Source organism: Cottoperca gobio, chromosome 12 (genome assembly GCF_900634415.1).
Source record: "Cottoperca gobio chromosome 12, fCotGob3.1, whole genome shotgun sequence".
NCBI classification, from domain to species: Eukaryota; Metazoa; Chordata; class Actinopteri; order Perciformes; family Bovichtidae; genus Cottoperca; species Cottoperca gobio.
The window spans coordinates 17,850,087-17,871,855 of NC_041366.1; the positions used below are offsets into that span (position 1 = coordinate 17,850,087).

At 43.3% G+C, this 21,769-nt stretch overlaps 1 protein-coding gene across 2 annotated transcripts; it reads right to left on the bottom strand.

Annotated features, from left to right (window-relative positions):
• Positions 1-766: 766 nt before the first annotated feature.
• cwc27 (CWC27 spliceosome associated cyclophilin) lies at positions 767-21,730 on the bottom strand. 2 transcript variants are annotated; one of them, XM_029445267.1, is made up of 14 exons: positions 21,284-21,716; positions 20,839-20,935; positions 20,257-20,369; positions 19,960-20,103; positions 19,695-19,793; positions 19,515-19,618; positions 19,277-19,346; positions 19,051-19,130; positions 18,926-18,962; positions 18,675-18,844; positions 11,586-11,689; positions 5,237-5,346; positions 5,056-5,162; positions 767-1,325 (listed from the first exon to the last, which is right to left on the bottom strand). In XM_029445267.1, exons 1-14 carry the CDS (start codon positions 21,323-21,325, stop codon positions 1,130-1,132), a joined length of 1,473 nt encoding a protein of 490 aa, XP_029301127.1. In that variant the 5' UTR covers positions 21,326-21,716; the 3' UTR covers positions 767-1,129. The 2 variants fall into 2 exon arrangements, with proteins under 2 accessions (XP_029301127.1, XP_029301128.1); XM_029445268.1 differs by lacking the exons at positions 5,056-5,162; positions 5,237-5,346 and having other exon boundaries at positions 21,284-21,730.
• Between the last annotated feature and the right edge of the window lie 39 nt (positions 21,731-21,769).

Here is a 21,769-nt window from a genome sequence, read left to right on the forward strand (position 1 = left end):
TAATCCCAGAAGGGCAGTAAAAATAGTGCGCCGGCCAAATGCAGCTCCTGGTCACACACATGGCAGTGGCAGATCATTTACCCCCGAAAAACCACCACAGTGAGGTAAAGTCTTTGGTTTAAACGGTTCCTTTTTACAAGCTCCGACTGCTCCAATGGTGACCCGAGCAGGACAGTGTAGCAGATATATATAAAATGCAACAGAGTGGTTCCACTGGTTTCCACCTTGGCATTAAAGGAATAATTCAACATTTTGGGAAATGAGCTTTCTTGTCGAGAGTTAGACGGGAAGTTTGATACCACTCTCTTGTGAAAATATGGAGCTAGATGGTTAGCTTAGCTTAGCATAAAGACGGTAAACAGAGGGAAACAGCTAGCCTGGCTGTGTCCAAAGGGAAAAGAGATGTGTACGTCTAAAGCTCACTGATAAACACAAAATAGTTCCACATGTAACCCCATAAAATCACAATTTGCTATTTTCACACTGCAGTTTTGGTTTGGATTAAACAGGCTAGCTGTTTCCAGTCTTTATGCTAAGCTAAGCGTCTCCTGGCTGCACCCTCATATCTAAAAGACAGACATGACAGTGGTATTGATCTTCTGATCCAACTCAATTCATTAATTAGCTTATATACGTGTTAGTATTGAGGTCATACATAGTGGTAGTGTTGTACTGGATTGCGTGTTTCTAATATTCCCAAAAATTAAAAGGAAAAAATATTTTTTATTACCACATTTGAGACAATGTCACCAAAAACTAAACGTTATTAGTTTCGTAAAGATAGAATTTATTTTGGGACAGCATTAGATTATACAGGTGTACCTTTTAAAGTGGCCACTGACTGGTACATTTATTTCAAAATCAAATGGAGTCAAATCATTACCGACGGCAAAAGTCTAATGCTCACATTTAAGCTCTAGACAACACAAACGGAGGAAGAAAGGGAACAACATTACACGTAACTCATGACCACAAGAGTCCAAACAGAGTCCGAGAAGCCTTTCCATCACAGATTACAGGGATTATATTCGTCAGGTCGGCATTCTCAATACAGATGTTCGAGCCAGGAGACAACAAAGTAGGTTTGAAGTGGTGGAAAGGTGGCGCGGCTGTATGACCAGTTTTTCGGTCATATGTCTTCGGACAGACCGGAGCCTCGACCTCCCACCCTGGCCTTCTTCTCATTCATGATCTTCTTGCTCTCCTCTCTCCTCCTCTTATTGACGGGGTTACGTGGGTCGTAGATCTCAAAAGTGTCCTCGTCCGGCACGGTGGCATCCTTGACTTTTCTGGTTTGCTCATCAAACTGCAGAACATGGGCCATCCTAAATCAGACGGAGAGAAGTGGAGAGAGTTCAAAGAACAGCAGCAGAGGATCCACTAAATCACCGCTCTCTGGAACTTTTACCGAGAAGCTAGTCTCTCTTTTTGAGCAAGTTTGAATTCAATATTACGACCAAGAAAATTGGAAAAACCTGAAATTAAGAAACAATTCCTATTATTCTGATTGCTATCTGTTTACATGAATATCATTATATTAATAATAAACTACATTTGTACTTAGTCTGCTTGGGGGATATAGTACCATAATAATACTGGTATTTAAATGAACACTTGTTAAACAATGACACTTAAAGGCCACTTGCTTTGACAGAGGAGCGTTAAGCAGGAATCTGAATGGGTTCTCTGTACAGACTGAGAGATACAGTATTAGATACAGTATTCTTCTGAGACTTCTTAGCAGTTCAGAAATCCAGAAAGAAAGCCCTGGTCCCCGGAGAACAGACGCTCATGTGTCTTTCATTTCCCCAGCCAGTTTCTCTTCCCCCAGAAGACAGATGATTAAAGAATCAGGACATTCCTCACAGGAGATATCAGTGTCATGCACTTCACAGATAAAACACATTTTCTCCCGCCGACACGATTTCTTCAGCTGCTGTATGAATGCTATCAGTAAATCTAAACATCAGAGCAGGAGTGACTAATCGATTGTAAGGATCCATTTTTAGCCACGCAACCCTGCCATGTTGTCAACCGGCTACATCCTCCTACATTCATGTCTGAGTGGAAAATCACGTATCAGAAATAAATGTTAGATTGTGTTCAGGGGAAACGTTTTAGTCATGCTAGCAGCATGGCAACGTTAATCTACCTGTCCTATACTTTGGTTTATGATTAGATATTCGCAAAACTAGAATGGCACTCGGAGAGCGCAGACCTGCGCCAAGGCCGATGGTGCATTCACGTGCTCCTCGGATAGTCGCAATTTCCCGAGCTGGATAAGTCTTTCTTCCGACTTTGGTGTGTTCAGGAGCTTTAAGTCATACTGTGGAAACAACAGGACGCTATAAAGAAGATGTGTTGTGTTTTATTGCTCAGAGTGTTTCAACAACACGTTGCTAGCCGTTTCCGAGTTCTTGTTCTGACTTGAGGGTGACGTTCGCGTGAATTTTCCCAGTCGGGAATTAATCTTTCCGATAATTCCGACATCACGTGAATGAAGCACAACATCTGTAATTTTCCGAAATCGTCAACCCGACTTTGACACCTAACTCACGCTGTGATTGGCCAGCTATACAGAGGTGAGAAAGAGGTGAGGGTTTGAAAGACTGAGTGCAACACTATGAAAAGTGAAACAGGGTCATACTTAATGTTATTAGTTATACCTTTGTTTGTCCTACACATTTGAAAATGTCTGCTGTGAAAAGGGTCTATATGTTATTTCCATATTCCACGACCAACAAGTCATACGAACCACTGGGACGTGCTTAAAATGGTGATGTTAAGTTGATCTTTAAGTATTTTTGGGGCATTTTTCTCAGATTGTAGACAAAGAAGGTGCTAGAGGAACTAACTGCTGTTAACAATGTAACTATGTAATTAACAATGGCTTCACTTATACCGCCCTATGTCACAGTCTCTGAACTCTCTTTAAAGCTGAGGATCAACAGGTCTTTCTCATCTGCTAGAGAAAAAACAATATTTACATGACCTTGTGCTGTATATGTCTGGGTGTGTTTCTGCACTAAACAAAGAAACTGTGTATTCTCTATTGTATGTTTTAGAATATTTTGATGCCTCGTCTGTGTATAGCATGCGGTATGCGTCTGCTCCGTTCTCCGGCTGAGCGTTCACAGTTCGGGTGTGTTGGTGCGCTGGTGTGTGTGTGTGTGTGTGTGTGCGCTTTGCACTCTCCCCAGTGTTCATTTGAAATCGGCGGGAGTTGTGACAGCTCAACTAGAATGGCTAGACTCTGGCAGACCCTGAGGACTCCTGCTGTGTGAGCGGGCCGCCTCTGATAATTTGTCTAGCAGTCTCAGTGATGACAGCCCGCCGGCCGTACAGCCTCACAGCTCCGGGGCGTGAGGTGGAAACCCAGGCTTCTCAAAACCACTCTGAGCTGCCATGATGCGACGTTACAGAAGCTTTACCTCAATTTATTTCTCTTGCTTTTTTTTTGTTTGTGGCTCAAGTAGGGAGTATTAAGGAGTACAGGAGGGAAGGTGAGAGCAACTCTTTGCATTGAGAGTGTGGACTCTCACTGTGAGCTCGTGTGTGTTAGCGGAGACTGAGAGGAGGAGGAGGAGGCTGAAGAGGGAGAGTCAGAATTTTGTAGACACAGACACAGATGGAATAGTTTACCTCCTCTGGCCCAGACTTGACTTCCAATGTCTGACCTGTTGTAACCCACATTCTGTTCGCAGTGCTCCTAGAGTGGCACAGACTTCCCACTAGTGTTTTTCTACGACTGCTATGCTACTGCCCCTGTCCCTCCCTCCCTCCATACCTGGCGGGGGCGACACAGTGAGGTGTCTGCAGCCGGGAGGGGCTCCAAACGCCAGCCAAGGCTTCTCTCAAATTCATTAGGGACCCCCCCCCCGCACACGCACACGCACACGCACACACACACCAAGGGGGCTTCTCGAGACTAATAGCAACTACAGATTTTGTTATTCTAAATCGCTCACACACACAGACACTTTGCTCAAATTCAAACACATGGTATTCATTTCAAACCTCGACTCTGTGTAGTAAGACTTTGAGATCTTTGGTGAAAAACAGAATATGAGAGGAAAACATAGCGTCAGGGCTGATTTCCTGATGGCCAATCTGGTGGCTACGGGTTAGAAATCCCAATTTGACACACACACACACACACACACACACATATATATATACGCACACAACTTGAACTTTCACACACATTTATCAGAACCCCGAAGCAAACTTTGGATCTGGTCGGTTTCATCATTCCTGGTACAAAGAAGGATTTTCCGCAGTATTTGACCATTTGAGTGTTTTGTTTCTGTTGATCCTGCGACTACAATAAAAGGGTTTCTATTGCGATCTCTTACAATCCAGTGTTCAGTACGAGGGTATCAATAGGAATAACACGAGCAGCAGAGGCTAATGAAAAAGGCCTTTTCGTGCCAACTTGTCACGCTCGAACTTCAACGTGCACCGTTTGCCAAACTGCTTCTTGAACTCTCCGGGGGGCACTCAGGACTCTGGTGTGCTCGCATGCTGCTACTAATATTTGTTACGCCAAATAGTGTCAGTGATTTAAAGCCGAGATACTTACACGGCAGCTATTTCATCCTGGCTTATCCAGTATTCCTTTTCCAGAAGCAGTTTATCACGAAAAACTGAGAGACATTTCCTCCTCACTGAGGTCGATACGAAATTACAATAATTGCAAATACTAAAGTAAAAGACAACAACTGCCCATTTATCTAACCTGATAAAGAAATTAAGAGAGAATATGTGCATTTTAATGACGCATAGCCTGCACTCCACAAATGTAGTGGGGACCAACTTTGCAACTTTGCTCTTCTTGGACCAATGAGAGCCGAGAGACTGCAGTGTGTGTTGCTGGTGCAGTATTATTAAGGCTGTATATAATTACTCTTTTTTTCTCAATCATTCATGATTTGGCTTCAATAAAATCCCAAATGTTGCCTGCTCTCTTCTCTCAAACTCAAGTGAATGCACTGTCAGGCCACATACCAAAGATAAATCAACTTATACATCTTAAATGACATCAGGCTCACTGACCATCCCTTGTCGTCGTCCTCTGCCAGCTCCTCCACGTCCTCCTCTGGAGCCTTCTCAGTGATGGCCGAAGACAACTTGGACTTGAAACGGTTGAGGAGGGCCAGCGTCTACCGAAAAGATCAGACATGATGTAATACACACGGTACCAGGTACCGCTCGGTCTCCTTGTTGAGTTGTTTACCTGTTGTTCTCTGGTTGAGCCTTTCTTCAGTTTTTGTTTCCTCTGGTCTTCGTACTTCTTGCGTCCCTCCATATACTCAGCCACCGCCTCATTGGTTGGCTTTTCTTCCACTGGAGAGACCAGAGAGACATCACTACTGATAACTATTAACTCCTTTTTCACTTTCCTTAAATATTACATGGCAATAGTAAAACAAATGATAAAGTACAAAACACAACATGAAAACTTCAGGTTACTTCTTTTGTACCAGCAGGTAGATTTGGTTGTTGTAGAAAGACGAGGAATCCATCGTGACACACGTTTGTATGTTTATTTTTGAAGAAGATATGTGTGTTTCAGTGCCCCTGTCTCCTGAACGGCTGCTCCATCAAACCATCGCTCCTCCGCTCCCTTCACTGGCTACCAGTGGCTGCCCGTCTGCTTCCAGACTCTGGTGCTGGCCTACCGTGCTGTGAATGGATCAGCCCCTTCCTACATGCAGGCCGTGGTCGAACAATCCTCTGCATCGGCCAATCGGCTCAGCTGCTCCCTCACTGCGAGCGGGACCCAGATACCCCTCAAACAACTGCCTGTTTGCGCTCCTGGATCCAAAATGGTGGAACGAGCTCCCCATTGATATCAGCTCAGCAGACGGTCTTCAGCACCTTGGCCAATTTAAAAATAAAGAAATAAATACGAAATGTGTTTTTCCGTATGTTGCACTTACGTTGGTTCGGCTTATTTGAGGCTATTGTACGTGTTCGGAGTTGTATCCTCATGATTGTTTTCACTTATTTGAAGTCTCTTTGGACAAAAGCGTCGGTTAAATGTAACCTTCGAACGCTCTCTAATATTAGGTCAACATGTAGGAAACAACGTGTTCAGATCGAAAAAGAGGCGAGCTCAGAAAGTGATGGATTTCTGACGGGATGCCCTTGATGCTACAAGTCAACATCATTTGGGGAGAAGAAATATCGCCGCTTCACACGCTCCCCCGGCCCGTGACGGATGAGGGGCTAAAAAATATGTCAAACTTGATCAGAGAAAAAGATAAAACAAAAATAAAGCTTGTCGAGCTCTGACACTTACATGATCTGAAAGCATGATAACAAGAGAGGTGAACAAATACAGCGCAGATCGACATGCTCTGCATGAATCCATCCTGAAGCCCCAACAGAGTAACCCCCCCACTTCATCTTTCTGCTACCTCGTATCCACAAACCATATGGAACTGAAGGCAAAGAGAGAAGCTTCAAGACATCACTTTCACTACTTTCTGATATGTTATGCAGCCAATGATTAATAAAACAATCGTTGGGTAAAGCTGGAATGTAAGAGTGGACACTACGACGTGTCATTCATGTTAACGCAGGCAGAGAGTAAAGGTCACAGAGCTGACGCGAATGCAAGGAATAATCTTTCCACCAAAGTGTCCTCTGCAGTACGTACGAAGGAGTCTCTCGTCGTGGATGGAAGGAGAGACAATCAGCATGCCGACATCGGCGTCTCCTGCAGTTTATGTGCTTCTGTAAATCTCCCGGCTTTGACGCACAGGCTGTGAAGTCGCAGAGTGGCAGACAGTGAGCACAGTCTGCTGCGGCGCGGTCTTTCCACAACAAAGTGTGATGTCACACACACACACACACACACACACACACACACACACACACACACACACACACACACACACACACACACACACACACACCGTGAGCCCCGGGGACAGCGCACCTCGCTGGCCAAGCTGTTGGATGCGGAGACGCACTCAGCTGCACCAAATAAATGATGCAACAGAGAAAACACTGCTCGTCATTGACGGCATAAGAGACGCAATGTTGAGAGTTTCTGTTAATGCGTTAGTATTTAAAGAGCTCTTTATAAAGTGCTTACCAAAATCTACAGAATTAGCACTAAATTACAGAAGACATGCCACAACATAAAACACAGGGGAGAAAAATAAAGCCGAAGACACAGAGGAGCCTGTTCCAAACCAACATAAACTAACTCCAGGTCACCCGGTCTACAACAACATTACAATAATTAATAAATAATAAAAGGAAGAAACCTTAGACAGGCCGTGTTTCATACGGGTCATCTGTTATTGTGCTTACATAAAAAAGGTAAAAATGATAAACACAGATTTACTTGCCTCACTGTCTCTTTACACTACGCAGCGCTCAGCAGAACCTCGAAGGTGTAAGTGAGCGTTCGAGGTGTTGGCAGATGGAGTTCCTTTTACTTTGGACAAAGTCAGTCTCGTGGTTTCTCTGTTTCCAGTCTTTGTACTCAGCTAAGCTTTATATTTACCAGACAAAACGAGACTGGGATCATCTTCTCATCTAAATTTCGGCGAAACAGCAAATTAGCGTATTCCCAAAATGTTGAACTATTCCTTTAAATGATGAACCCTTTGGACTACACTGTATCAGAACACCACACGTTGACTTTTTACCAATACCAACTAAAGAAATTGAAAAAGGTTCCCAACAAGGTCACCTCAGGAGGAACCGCAACAACGAAAGGCTTCAGTCTCACAGGGCGTTTGGCTCGGCTCTCGTTTAAGAACACCATGTAGTTGTTCGCGTTCCTCCGGGCCGTGAATACTGCAAATACACGCCAATTACTGGAATTTCCCAAAAAAAAACGCAGCCTTGGAAATCCAAGTGCAACACTTTCCCCGGTGTCAACATGGAAGTCTGCTCCGCTGCTCGAGGGGGAACATTGTTCTCTTGATTTATGAGACCGGCGAGTAATCTCCCTCCATCTCTCCCCCCCAGTCACCTCTGCTGCAGCCTGTGACATGCTGGATGCTGACTGATGACGCCCCGAGGTCCTACGCGAGGAACACACATCACCTTCTCCAGCTGTTGTCGCTAACTACCGTCTTTGAGCTTGATGGCCTTTCTGACTACATTCCTCCGCTCCCCTGTCACTACAAATCAAGCGGCTGATGTTGTAACAACCGAAAGTTGTTGTGGACAACAAACGCGTCTTCTACTGGATGAAAGCTTCCCCCCCCCCCCCCCCCCCTTCTTCTTCTTCTTCTTCTCTGCTGAACAATCGACAGCGCCGAGCTGCGAGGCAGCATTACCGCTGATCATCAATCAAAAACACATCAGAAATGATTTCGTCAGTCGGCGCTTTGAGGTCAACACCAACTATCCATCTTCGATGCAACTGTTTACATAAGACAGTAGAGCAGATGTGTCCTGTCAAGAGCTGTCAAACGGTTTATTGAGTAGACAAAAATAAAAGACAAAAAATAACAAGCTAATCTTGATCGCAGGTAATTGGCGTTTCGAATATCACTCCGCTGCAACATTTACTTCATTCAGTTCAAAGTCAACAACAGGCACCAGCGTAATAAAACACCAAGGGCACACAGGCATAACCTGTAGAATATCTGAGTGGGATAAAGACTGCTGCCACATCATTTAGGGGGGGTATTGAATGGACAGTGGTTTTCAGAATGGCTCTCTTGTTTTTGGCTCTGGTGCCCAGCCGTCATGCCAAGAAAGATAAAACCAGACTGCAGGAACATGCTATAATTTATTTGATGAAAACTGAAGGGAAGGAAAAAAGGTGAATTATGAAGAGACAATTTGCGTCTCACTCCAATCAACGTCACGCGCACACGCCAGCAGCCACACGGGCGGCGGCGGCGGCTGCCGGGGGAGGATGAGGAATGAGTTTGACGTACTTAATGCAGATAGAAATATTACAGGGAGGAAAATTAAACCATTGCTGTGAAAATTGCTGTCTTCTATACGTTTATTACACGCCTTCGTAGGCTGGGCACAACACTGCCGTGCCCTGCTGTAAGCATATAAGTAAGTAAAGTGACTTAAACTTGATTAATAGCAAAACTGTTGGATTGTATTGATCTTAAAAACAAACAGCAACCACTTTACACTAATAAAACAAATATACACAGATCATCTGGGATTATGTCTGTGGCACATTCGTCTGGTCTTAAGTGACATTACTGCCACGAGACACAACATCTGAACTTACTGAGACATTAAAAAGCTTCTTTATCAAGACGTAAGACTTCTTTTGTGGGCCTGCAGCTGACAGTATAGACATAAGTTACTGGAGATATGAAAGAGCCTCCAGAATCAATGATAACTGGAATGGCAACAAGTGCATGGTCCCATTCCCCCCCCAGATGGGAAGTCGTTTGGACTTTGCTGTGGTCATGAACATAAAAGCTTTTTTTTTTCTTTACCATATTTACATTTGCTGATAACTTGTCTTTGACTGGCAGGTCGTTTAAAATAAAGGTAAGTTTGTTCCCACGGGACAAATGTGGCGGATTTATGGCCAGAACGAGGCGCCACCTTCGGCTTTGATCACCACAGCGTGCACTGGCTGTCTGCAGTGGGAGATATCTTCACACAGTTCACACACACACACACACACACACACACACACACACACACACACACACACACACACACACACACACCTTTTACTTACAAAATACACGTCCCACTGGTGGTGTCCACCACTTGGTATTGAATGTATAACAATACCTGCGTTTGTTTCATTTAAAATATTATATTTGTTGAAATTTGTGATTTTTTTCACAGTAAAAGTCTTATTGTATTTTACTTTTGTATATTTATATTTCTTAGTTTTTTTTAATATATATTTTCAATATATTTCCTCTTACTGTGTTTGTGCACCAAAGTGAAAACCTACTTGGCAATAAATCGAGTTCTGATTCTGATCGTTTGATTCTTTATTAAATCTTTCAGAGCTTAAACATTTATTGAATAATCAATTAGTTGAAAGAAAAACAATTAAATTACAGGAATTATTCCATCTTCTTAGTAATTTTCCAGCTTCTTCTTAATTGTTTAAATTTGCAGATTTTCTTTTATGATATTAAACTGAATATTTTTTCTTTTTTTACCTTTTATGAACCAAATAATCGACAATAAAATAACATCTTTTCGCTCGACTCGACATCACGCGTACCCCGACTGAGGCCGACCTGCACAGAGAGGTCCGAGCACAACCAGGAGAAGCTGTACGACAGTGTCGATGTGTGTGTGTGTGTGTGTGCAGCTTCTCCAGTGGGATGAGATAAAAAACGAGCCCTCGCCACAGTGCGTTTCTGCGGCTGAGCCGGGTTTCAAGATTTACAGCATTTGAGCAGACATCCGTCTCCCCTGCAGCGGCCATTGGCCCGTGACATCTAAGAATTCCATCTAATGGAATTAACTTTTGCTTCCAACACAGAAATGTAATGAGGAACTCTTAAAAAGAAACTCCTGCCTCTGGCTAAGCTGCCAGAGAAGCACAAAACAAAAGGTCCCTGGCAGAGCTGAAATACCTTGTAAGATAATGGAGCAGCTTAGGCTAGTTGCCACTCGGTATAACAATGCAGGGCTGTTACTGACTCAATATAACTGGATCTATTAAGAGAAGGCCTCTTTCTGCTCCGGGGTGTTTACAGAACAAAGATTAACACTATGCAGATATCACTAAGAGCAACACATTAAGTCAGACGCACCAACAGAATCTCAGTTCATCTTACAACACAATGTAATGATTGTGTTTTGTGCTCTTTCTCCAACAATCTTGAACCAATCAGTAGCAAGTGAAGAGTGGGCTCGGTGTCTGTGTTTTAAAACAAATATATAAAGTGTGTTTGTGGAGACAAAAACAACGTTTGAGCAACAAAAGCCAATCATGGTTTTCAGTCAATTTTGTCTGGTGGTCAGTCGAGACCGGTCCCTGCAGAACCCCCCCCCCCCCACACACACACACACACACACACACACACTATTGTATTTAGTTGCACAACATACACACACACAACCTCAAGCTAACCTCTGTGTCTAAGCGGCTTTTTGTAATTTTTCAAAAATGTGAGCATCAGCAAAAAAAGATTGACGGCATCATGACAGACTGCAGTGTGGTGGAGACCGGAGGAGGTTTTGGGGGGGGGCAGATTGTATTTTTATTTTTACAGACTCACGTCGGCCAAAGCTACAAACTAACAAACACACAAAGAAGGGTTTGATGTGCAACTATGGGAGGCCACGCAATCTTCTGTGAGATTTAACACAAAAATGCAGACCCTTGAGGGGAGGGGAGGAGGAGGAGGAGGAGGGGGAGGAGGAGGGGGGGGTAGACCTCTGCAACTAATTGACAAAATCAGAGGGTTGCCTGTCTTGGTGTCCATTAGCAGAGAATGCAGCACGGACCACCCTCTTAGACGGCGTTCACACTCTGAGTGGAGCTGAATGAGCTCTTGGTGAGATACATGCAGTACATTATCAAGCACCAGTACGTTCACAGTATAATGAGTAGCAGTAATGCAAATCCATCAGTTAGGGAATCAAATCTGCTCACATACCCTCCTTGACTTCCTCTACTGCAGGTTTCAAACTGTCTTCTTTCCTCTGCTTTATGGCCTGCAGATCCTTCTTCAACTGCCGCGCCTCTTTCCGCAATTCATCGCTGTGGAGCGGAGAAAGGAAAGTTAAGTTAAAGGAGTTTTACCTCGACACGCATTAATAACAGTTGCACAGGATTACACCTGCAACGGACGATGACGGAGCTCGCAGACGGGGGGGGAGTCAGTCGTGACAAATGTGCAGGGAAAAGTTAAAAGCAGACGTTTGGCTCCACAGGCTCCTTCTGTGAAAGAACATGTGACATCAACACCCTCGATGCTGCTGGTCTTCACAAACAAATCAATTGTTCTCAAAATGTAAAGTTCATGGCTAATTATGTGGCCGTATTAAAACAAACATAAAACACAGTGTGCGAGTGTCAGAACGAAGAATGTACATTAAAATCAATTTGATGGAGCTTTAATAAAAATAATTGTTCGCCCCTCTGGGCTCCTGGAAAGCACTGGACGGGGTGCGCTGTGTTACTCATTACATTTCAATGTGTTTCTTGTTTTGAGATGAGGGATTGCTCATTTCATTTATTATCCATTAGGTAAGATATTTTCAAAATAAAATGCATGCGAGGGGAAAGTGCAACTAATACTTGGGAAAACCTCATTTCAACGTTTCAAATCTATGATGCCTTTAGTTCAACTGTTCTGGGTGTGAATCATTGTGATCATCTGTACATACGCACACGAAGTGGGGAAATATTGTAATGTTATGTAATGTAATAATGCAATAAAGTCTCGAGCCGAGTCTCCAGTCGAGACCAACACGGCCCCAAATCAAAACCGAGTCCCAGATTTAAAGTCAAGGAAGTCCCAAGTCAAGTCCAACATATTGGGTTTCGAGTCATGATGTGCCCTGCACAAGTCTGAAGTCACCAGATTCAGTGACTCGAGTACAAGTACGCACACAGTGCACATGCATGTAAAGCGGATCGCAACACTTTTGGATTAAAGCCGTGCGATATCATTGCCCTGCACAAACTATACAAACGTCCTGTGATGAATGAAATACACAACCGTCTAACGCTGTTGGCAGAAGTAATGAAATACTTTATGCTTCCTCTCCTCGAGTGGCCCAACGTCGAGTCTTACAGGCACCGCTCGTGTCCAGCCACCCTTATAAAATCTTTAACTGCGTGACAGAGGCAGGCCGAGGCACATCCTCGCTTCCTTGGTAGCGTCCCCCTTTGGCAGGAGGCCCGCAGCCCGGGCTCATGCAAGGCCAAATGCTAGAAGTCTGATCCGGGGCCAGCAAATGCTGATTATTGTTCCCCTTTCACATGATCGAGACTACTGCCAGTTGCAGAGCAGATATGTTATGTTAGGAAATGATAATATTTTTATACTGCCTGACAGCTCTGTTTTCGTCCCATTCTCTCGCGGAGCCACAAAGCACAGGTAAGCTGCACAGTCTGGGCCCTTGGCCTAGAAACATGTGAGGCATCTCCAGACCAAACAATGGCTGCCTTTGTTTCTTACATCTGCTTCTCTGGGCTGACATTCATTTATATACACTTCTTTTAACCTTTTATTTCATTCTTCCGTTTCGAGCTTTGCAACACTCGCGTTAACCTTTGTTTAAATCTTTGACATCGTCTGTGACAGAGCACCGTCACACCGCAGACGCTAACAACTGTGGCCGACTTGAGGTCACGTCTCTTCCTTGTTAGCTTCCCAAGGATACACATGAGGAATCAGTAAGACATACTGTTGCTAGTCGTCTCTTTGACACATGTCGCAGCTGAATCCAGACGGAGTTTGCCAGGAGCAGAACTGGTTGGCAGAGTCAGACTTGGCCGGCGTGAGGAAGTCGTCTCGGAGACGCAGACTCAGATGTGACAAACCCCAGGTGGGGAAGAATAATATAATAATTCAAACTACAGCTGTCATTCACAATTTCACACAAGCGGTAAAAGCCCAGTGAATTTGGCCAAATGTGTATTATTTTTGGACGAGCACGCCTCGAGTCGAGAAAGCGTATTGATATCCGTCAAAAGTAAACACGGCCAGTTTAAAATGTGTTATTACTGCAGTAAGTGGGCAAAATAACATGAACATGAAGTCTGCAAGTCACTGGTGGACATGTTCAGATACTTTAACTCTCATTGGAATATATCATCAGGACTTTGAGACTCTTTGAGGACTTAATAAAACTCTGTGTTGTCCTTAAACCTTTAGGAAAGACTATTACAGCAGCTACATGCACTGTATTAATGCATGAGGTGAATATCAACGAGTTGCATCTGTGAGATTTAACAAAGGTTGTACAAACGTAAAGTTGTGACACTCACAGGCGACACGTTTAAAATAGGACAAAGTGAAAGCAGCAGAGATGTGCTGGGTCCTACACTTCCCATAATGCAATGTTCTGGTAGACATTTGTAATCTCCAAGCGCATAGTCTCTAGGATTATTGTCTTCTCCAGAAGCACAAGCGACACTATACGACTGTTTATAGTTTACAGTACAACTTTAGATACACAGTTGTGTGTCATCAGAGAAGCCTTCGTCACATGACTTCTGAGTGTTTCAACTCATTAACTCTTCTTTGAAAAAAAGAGTGTGGCCCTCTTCCTCCGGGGCCGAGAGCTGAGCGTTCATACACATGTTCTGCACAGAGGAACACTTTGGACCGAGTCATCATGTTCTGCCTGTCTTGACATGCTGCCATTCTGGAAAAACAAGAGACGTATCCAAGGCAACAGCCAAACAATCGGCTCCAGAGACCCGGCTGCCAATAAAGAGAAAGAGGCCGGAGAGGAAGAGCCCCGACAACACCTGTTAAGACGCACCTTGGGGCTCAGTGAATTCCTCTCAAGACCCTCACGTCACAAGACCACAAATTATTTGGTTTCTGCTCGATAACGACAAACACTGGATAAATCACAACTTCTTGAGTGTTGTTGAGGTTTTGATTGAATACCGTCATCTGGTTAATACAAATTGGTAAATAATCGTTAAAGAGTCTTTTAAATGTGCTTATCTACAGTTTTTAAAGTGCTCTCTGGTGGACAAACTGTGTAATAGTGTTTCTAAATGATCTTTAATAGTTAATAACGGGCCAGTGAGCACACCGTCCTGATACATCTGTGATGAACTAACATCGGGGTTTATTCAAATATGTCCGCTTTGGCCTCGTGTCTTCAGAGCTGGACGATCGAGTCATTCACTGATTCATGCAGCAACCTCATTTAGAAAGTCAAAGCTACAGTAGCAGCTACTAAAAACTTAGAAAGGACTTAACACACACACACACACACACACACACACACACTTAGTAACAGGTTTACCAATAAAGAATACGATTCTTTCAGTGCAGGTGAAGGAAGAACAGAAGAGGACTCTTCATGTGCCGGCAGGAGAGGAGCAGAGATGTTAGATGTTGTCATCAAATAATCAAACAGCCCTAAATGGGCAAAAAGGTAGAAACATTATGGATCCTTTCTTTTGTGTGAATCCCTTCCAGTCCCCGCGGAGCTGCCAGCTACTGTCACTCTTTCAGAAAGTAAAAAAAGAAGTGAAACCCAGAGAGCTGTGGATGATTAACTTTTCATAAAGAAAGCATATGAAGTGATTGGCAGGAGACCAAGAACCCTCTCATGATTCAGAGCCTTGCATTTAATACTCCGGTGTCTGGCAGCAGTCTGAGGCTGACACAGGAATTTGACAATCTTAAAAATAGTACAGTGATGACTGTATGGTTCATCACGAAATAAATCGTTTTCCAAAAATGTACACGCAGGCGGCGAACTTGCCTTTTTTGGATTTCTCTGCATTCTCATTTTGCAGCCTTAAAAGTGACTTTTGAGACATTTAATTAGCGATAAACTGCTTTAAGTTCATACAGACTCTATGAAGCCACCGTGTGATTGTAACAAGTCGAATGTAACACCCACGGATGGCAGCCGCTATGGAGGACTTACACTAACGACTGAGCAAGTGATGTGGATGAATGTGCTGGAATAACAAGATGGCTGGGTGAACTCCCCTCGGGGGGCACTCCATGGCTTGGTCAGAAGCCAAGGAGAACTGTGAGCTGGAGTGGAGGAATCCAACCTCAACACAGGAATTTGCATGACTTTGCAGAGTGATCTACACCAACACATTAGCCATGCATCGGACCGAGGTTCCTCTTTCAGAGCGCTACATCTGCACTCTTCAATTAATAACTGCATCCTTGTGTCGGTTAGTTATGATGGAAGAATAATGAATCTTCGGAAGGAATTGATATTTACATTTGGTCGACAATGTTCTATTCCTCCTAAAATATAATATAAGTCTGAACCCCGTCGTCCCAGACATGCATCGCTGTCTGGGACTGTTTCCAGCGAGCGAGTGCCCCATATGCAGCAGACATGCTACAGTGGGCCAGAGATGTGTACACCTGGCACTTCCATAAACATACACAATCCCGCTGCCAAGAAGTGGATTATCTCAAGCAGGTTTTTTTTTTGCACAACAGCGGCGGCGAATGCTTTCTTGATCTCGGCGACTTTTTCCCCGAGAAGGCGTCGGGTTAAGACCGATGACAAGAGACAGGTGCAGCCAATTAATAGAGAGTGACGCAGCGTCCAGGGGAACGGCCACTCGGGCAGGATAATTAGTGTCTGATTCCCGTTTAACTTACGAGCTGTCCACAAGGCTAGAATAACAGCGTCTTGGAGATGAACGTGGCAGAAGACCAGATCCAGAAACAAGTGAGATGAAGACGACGACTGTAGCCACACACACACACACACACACACACACACACACACAGTTATCTCGATCCTACCTTGACCCTATTAAAGGTCTTTATTGTTAAAGCCTGCTGCCTGCACGAGTACACCATCTATAAGTGTGTGTGGTAACAAGTGATATAAATAACAGGAAGTGCAGTCGTGTTATCTTCAGCCTCCAGTAACTGAAAAGCGATTACCGGAGACAGCGGAGGGAGCCGGGCCCTGCTGGCAGAAGCAGCTCAAACTGTGTCCCACAGCCATATGGAAGCGTTTTGCTTCCCCAGTCATTCCCCGTCTGCTTTAACAAAAGTGGCGACTACCACATACGCTGCTTTAGGGACTTCATTCAGTAGTGTCTTGTATAAAGCAACCCCCCCCCCCCCCCCTTAAGAGGCCTACCAGTAAAAACCAGACTTGATCAATAGAAGCATCAAACTGTGAGTCTAAAAACCTCAGCGGTGATACCAACAACATGGCAGCACGTTGAGACACACTTAGTGTAAATACAATCTGTTTGGATTGATTGTGACTCATCTTTAGAAAGTGTTAACGTGTTCTTGGTCCGGGAACAGTACGCCCGCAGTGGAAGATCTTCTGGCTGCTGGATGGATTTGACCTGATGTAAAAACTATTTGGTTTCGGGGAGAATCCTGCATTTCAAGGTTGTCTCTGCAGCCTTGACTTTGAGACAAAAGATACAATCAGTGTTGAACATTTCCACCCAAGCCGAGGCCCCCCCCGAGTACACTGCAGACACCAGTCCCTCACATCACATACTGCGAGTGTTAAAACACACGTAACAAAAGTCCTGCATCAGTAAACTCCATCTGACAGAAGTGAGAAAAGTGGCTGCTTTTAACATCCTCTTCTTTCCCCCCCAGGTGACTAGATAGCCGTCGGTGTTCCTCGGTGCGCACAGAGCAGCTCAATGCAAAGCAACGGTGGGAGAGCGAGGCTCGCCCTGCAACAATGCCCCCTTTGTCCCGGGCTAACACTGTACCTACCAGCCTGCTCTTTGATTCCCTGCCAAGACAAACCACTGTGTTGGGTTACAGTTCTTGTAGCAAAACAATCTGCGCTTGTGTTTAATATACTACAGTCTGCCTGCATTGGGCTGGCTGTCAGTCAGGACACACACACACACACGCACGCACACACACACATACGACTGGGGGCCTTATCCCATTAGCACTAATGAGAGAAGGGTATGTTGATTGTGCGTGTTGAGGGCTACCTGTTAAGAGGATATGGAGCAGAGATAACCGGCCGACCAGCAGCTTCAAAAGAGAGATGAAAGATAAATCCCTCTCTCCTTTCTCCTCAGGTTCAAACTAATGTTGTCTCACACACCATCACCTTCCACTCTCACCTTCACTTCACTCACACTGTTCGCTCCGACAGACGTACTGTTTGCTTCTACTTCAGCACAGTAAGTAATTTGGTTCGAGTGCCAACATTCCTGTTTCAAATAGCAGGTCCACTGATGTTGGTCCAGTGAGTGTGTATATATATATATATATATATATATATATATATATGTGTGTGCGTGTGTGTGTGTGTGTGTGTGCGCTGTTGTGAAAGTGCTGCAATTAATTAGATATGGACCAAGTAGGAGAACTGGATACGAGACACACACATTTTGACATACAGCCTGAATAACAAACTGGAGGTTTGAAAGAAGTGAGTATTTAAAGACGCAGTGAGTTGCATTATGGGAAATGTAGGATCTTAACACACACTAGGGACTAAAAGTCAGGATATCGCCGCCTTTGCTTCGACCATTTAAAATTTAAATAAATCAGTCTCTTGCGAGTCCCCCATCTTTAAAGAGTATCCCTTTAACATGACAGCACACATGTATGCTGTTGATAGTATTTGGGGACTTACTAAAAAGATTCAGTCTGATTCTGATTCTGCTCGTAAACAGCTAACTTTGCACCAGCAATGTTTTCAATAACACATATTTTTAACGTCAAACTGCTTAATATTTTGCAATCTCTTGACATTGAATAGACTGAATGATTAAACTATTACTATATAGCTGCAGCCCTAACTCAGTGTTGAAAATGTAATCTCTCTCTTTGTGGATTTACTAAACAGCTCAACAGCTCCCCCTTCAGGTTGTTACGCTGCATTACAAGTGCAACGACTTCATGACACCACTGAAGCTGTTACTCCCCAAAGCAAACGACCACGCAGACTGTTCATTAAACAAACCTGCCATCTGTTGTTTGCAGTTTATGCGTGTAATCAAGGTCAGGTGACACGAGTCAGGTGACACGGGTCAGGTGACACGGGTCAGAGACATGCAGTCATACCTGCGGCTGGGCTTTTTGCCTCGCTCGTCCTCGTCTGTCGCTTTCTCTGCGGCTTTTTCTTTCTTCAGCTTGTTGCTGATGAGCTCCCTCATCTTCTCCCTCTCCTCCGAGTCATACTCTTCATCTGAATCCGTGTCATCTTCAACATCCCCATCGGCCACATCGTCTGCCTGGAAGACGGAACACAAAAACATTTACAATCAGAGTAAAAAGCGAGTAACACAAAAGATGAAGTTTGTTGTCCGACTAACCTCAGCTGCATCTCCTGGTGTCCGCTTCTTTTTTTTCCTTTTAAAAACAAAGGTAGAAGGACAAAGACGATGAATGTAGGAAGGATTATTGTATAATTCTTACTAAATTAAGCACATGTGCATACTTATCAACCGCTGGAACAGAGCTCAGTCTGGGATCATCTTTCAGAAGGTCATGACTGCTTTTGCTTTTTCCCTTTAGTGTCTGAAGAAACACATTTTGCATCATTTTTTAGAATTTCAATACCGTCTCAACTTCTGGAACTTCCGTTTCACTTGAAGAGGACATTTTACATTTTACAAATATCTTTGCAAAACAACATTTTAGTGACACTTTCTGTGCTTCAGTACCTGGCTCACTTGATTCACCATCTCCTCTTCCTCTTCAGCTTCCTCTCCAAATGATAACAGACTGAAGTTCCTACAAAATCAACACACTGTTACAAGATGACATGAAAACAACAAGATCACAGTATCTGCTGGGTCACGTTGCTCTCTGGGCAGAGTGAGGACAGTGTGAGGGCAGTGTGAGGGCAGTGTGAGGGTTATAAGGTTTCTGACACACTTATCGTGCAGATACAACGCTCACTTTGTGGCTTTGGACTGTGATTTCTTTCCTTCCTCTTTATCTTTCTCCTTCTTGGCTTTCCTAGTTTCACGTGGTATAATGTCTTCAAACGGAGAGTGAAGCACCTTGAAGACATAAAAGTATTTAAATTAGAGACACTTAATACTAAAATATAAAAGAAGTACTAGAAGAAGAAAATACCTCAGCAATTTTGATCTTGTGGGGATTCAAAGGTCTTTCATCGTCGTCACATTCCACTTCTGCCAATCTGAGCATATTATAGACTGTGTCTCCTGTGACCTGCAGTGGGCATTGTTGGAAAAAAGTGCAACTTTGAGTACTCTTTAACATAAACAGTTCGGGAAATGCATGTGGGAGGCATTTCACACAGACGGTCAGACGTCTGGTCCAGGAGAGGCTTGAACACAGGATATATTGATGTAAATTGGTAGTTTATCAGACTCACTTTGCCGAATACGGTGTGTTTATTGTTGAGCTCGTCCGCACGTCCCAAGGTGAAGAAAAACTGACTGCCATTATCATGTGGGCCAGCATTTGCCATGGCAACCAAACCTCTCCGATTGAAGCGCAATCTGGAGTGAAATTCATCCTAAAAATGTAAAAAAAGACACAAGTTTTGGAAAATTGATTTCAATCTCAGCTCAATCTCTTAGTGTGTTAACATGTCTTAGACTCTTATGATTATGTTAGTTTTAACATTATACACACACAGAATAATAAAAAAATAGAGAAGAAGTCTCACCTTGAATGGTCGACCATAGATGGACTCTCCACCTGTCCCTGTTCCAGTGGGATCTCCCCCCTGAACAATGAACTCACGCACCACGCGGTGAAACATTGTGCCATCGTAGTAACCTAGAGCACAAATACAAGACATGTAATGTATCACAGGCCCGTCATTTCTGAAGAACTTCCAAAGGGATTTCCTGGAAGTAACCATCTAATTTGGTAGAAAACTCAAGGAAAATAGAGACTGTATTCAGCTGGTACACTTCCAATTAATTAAGTAAAATTCATTGCTGGCGTACTAGAGAGTCTTTTAGTCCGTGCACAGCTGGTCTTTTGTCTGCAGGTAATCATAAAAGTCAACATACGACAACTAAAATTGTTTAAATTGTCTAAAATTCTAAGAATACCCAAGAAGTTATGATTATCATTAGTCAATATTAAGCATGTCCTTGCTTCAAATGGGCCAATAGAGGTACTGGTTCAAAAATAATTTGAAGAGCAATTAATTTCATCATAGATGCAGACATTTTGTGACTGATGTTTCTGTAATGAATAGCATAGGAGTTCTGTCTTTTAACTGGCTTTGAATTCTTACCTTCCATGCACAGTTGCACAAAGTTCCTGCATGCTTTGGGAGCCTCCTTGGACCACAACTCAATGTCAATGTCGCCTGCTGAGGTCTTCAACAGGACCTAAGAAAAAATAATCACAAAGTGGGGACATTTAAATAAGAAATTACCAATCACATTTTTACATTTACCTATAGCCAGCAAAGCGAGTAGAATGCTCTGCAGACTGCTATCTTACATTTCATCTGATACAAATAAGGCATACAATAAAGGTTAAAAATGAGTTTATACATTTAATCTTTAAAAACTGTAGTCTTGCAGCTAAAGATATCACTGCTGCATTTTAATAGTGATCGCGTGCAATGTATCTCAACGCAATCAATGTTGAAACTCTAAAAACAAAGTACACAGTAAAGAATCTTGTTTGAAATGGAAATAAAAGCATATACTTTAAAATAAAATAGCGCTCACCTTTCCATTTGATGGTGGTTCTTGGATGTAAATATTACTCATTCTGCCGCCGAGGTTTGTCGTCAAAATAAGAAAATTGTCTTTTTTTACCGTCTGATACTCAAAATTATAATAAACTGTTGTATAAACCGGTATAATATATGTGTTAAATAAGCCTGCTTTAGTGACAAGTATTATACTTTAGTGACTACAGCCATGTTGGCCATACATGTGAATGTATTGTTTACTTCAGAGTACGTGGGGGTTCTCAATAAAAACATTGTTTATTTCGTTATGTCTTAAAAAATGTACATTTCAATCGGTGACTTAGCGTTTATATTACTATTATTAAAACATTAATGCAAACGAGTATCAATCTGAAAATATGCTAGTCGCAGAACAATCCCAAACAATAATGTAGATACCCCGAAAGTTGAATTTTGGTTTGACCCAAGTGTTCTATGACTATACACCCTCGGAAACAAAAACAGAGTACTTTTGTTCCAC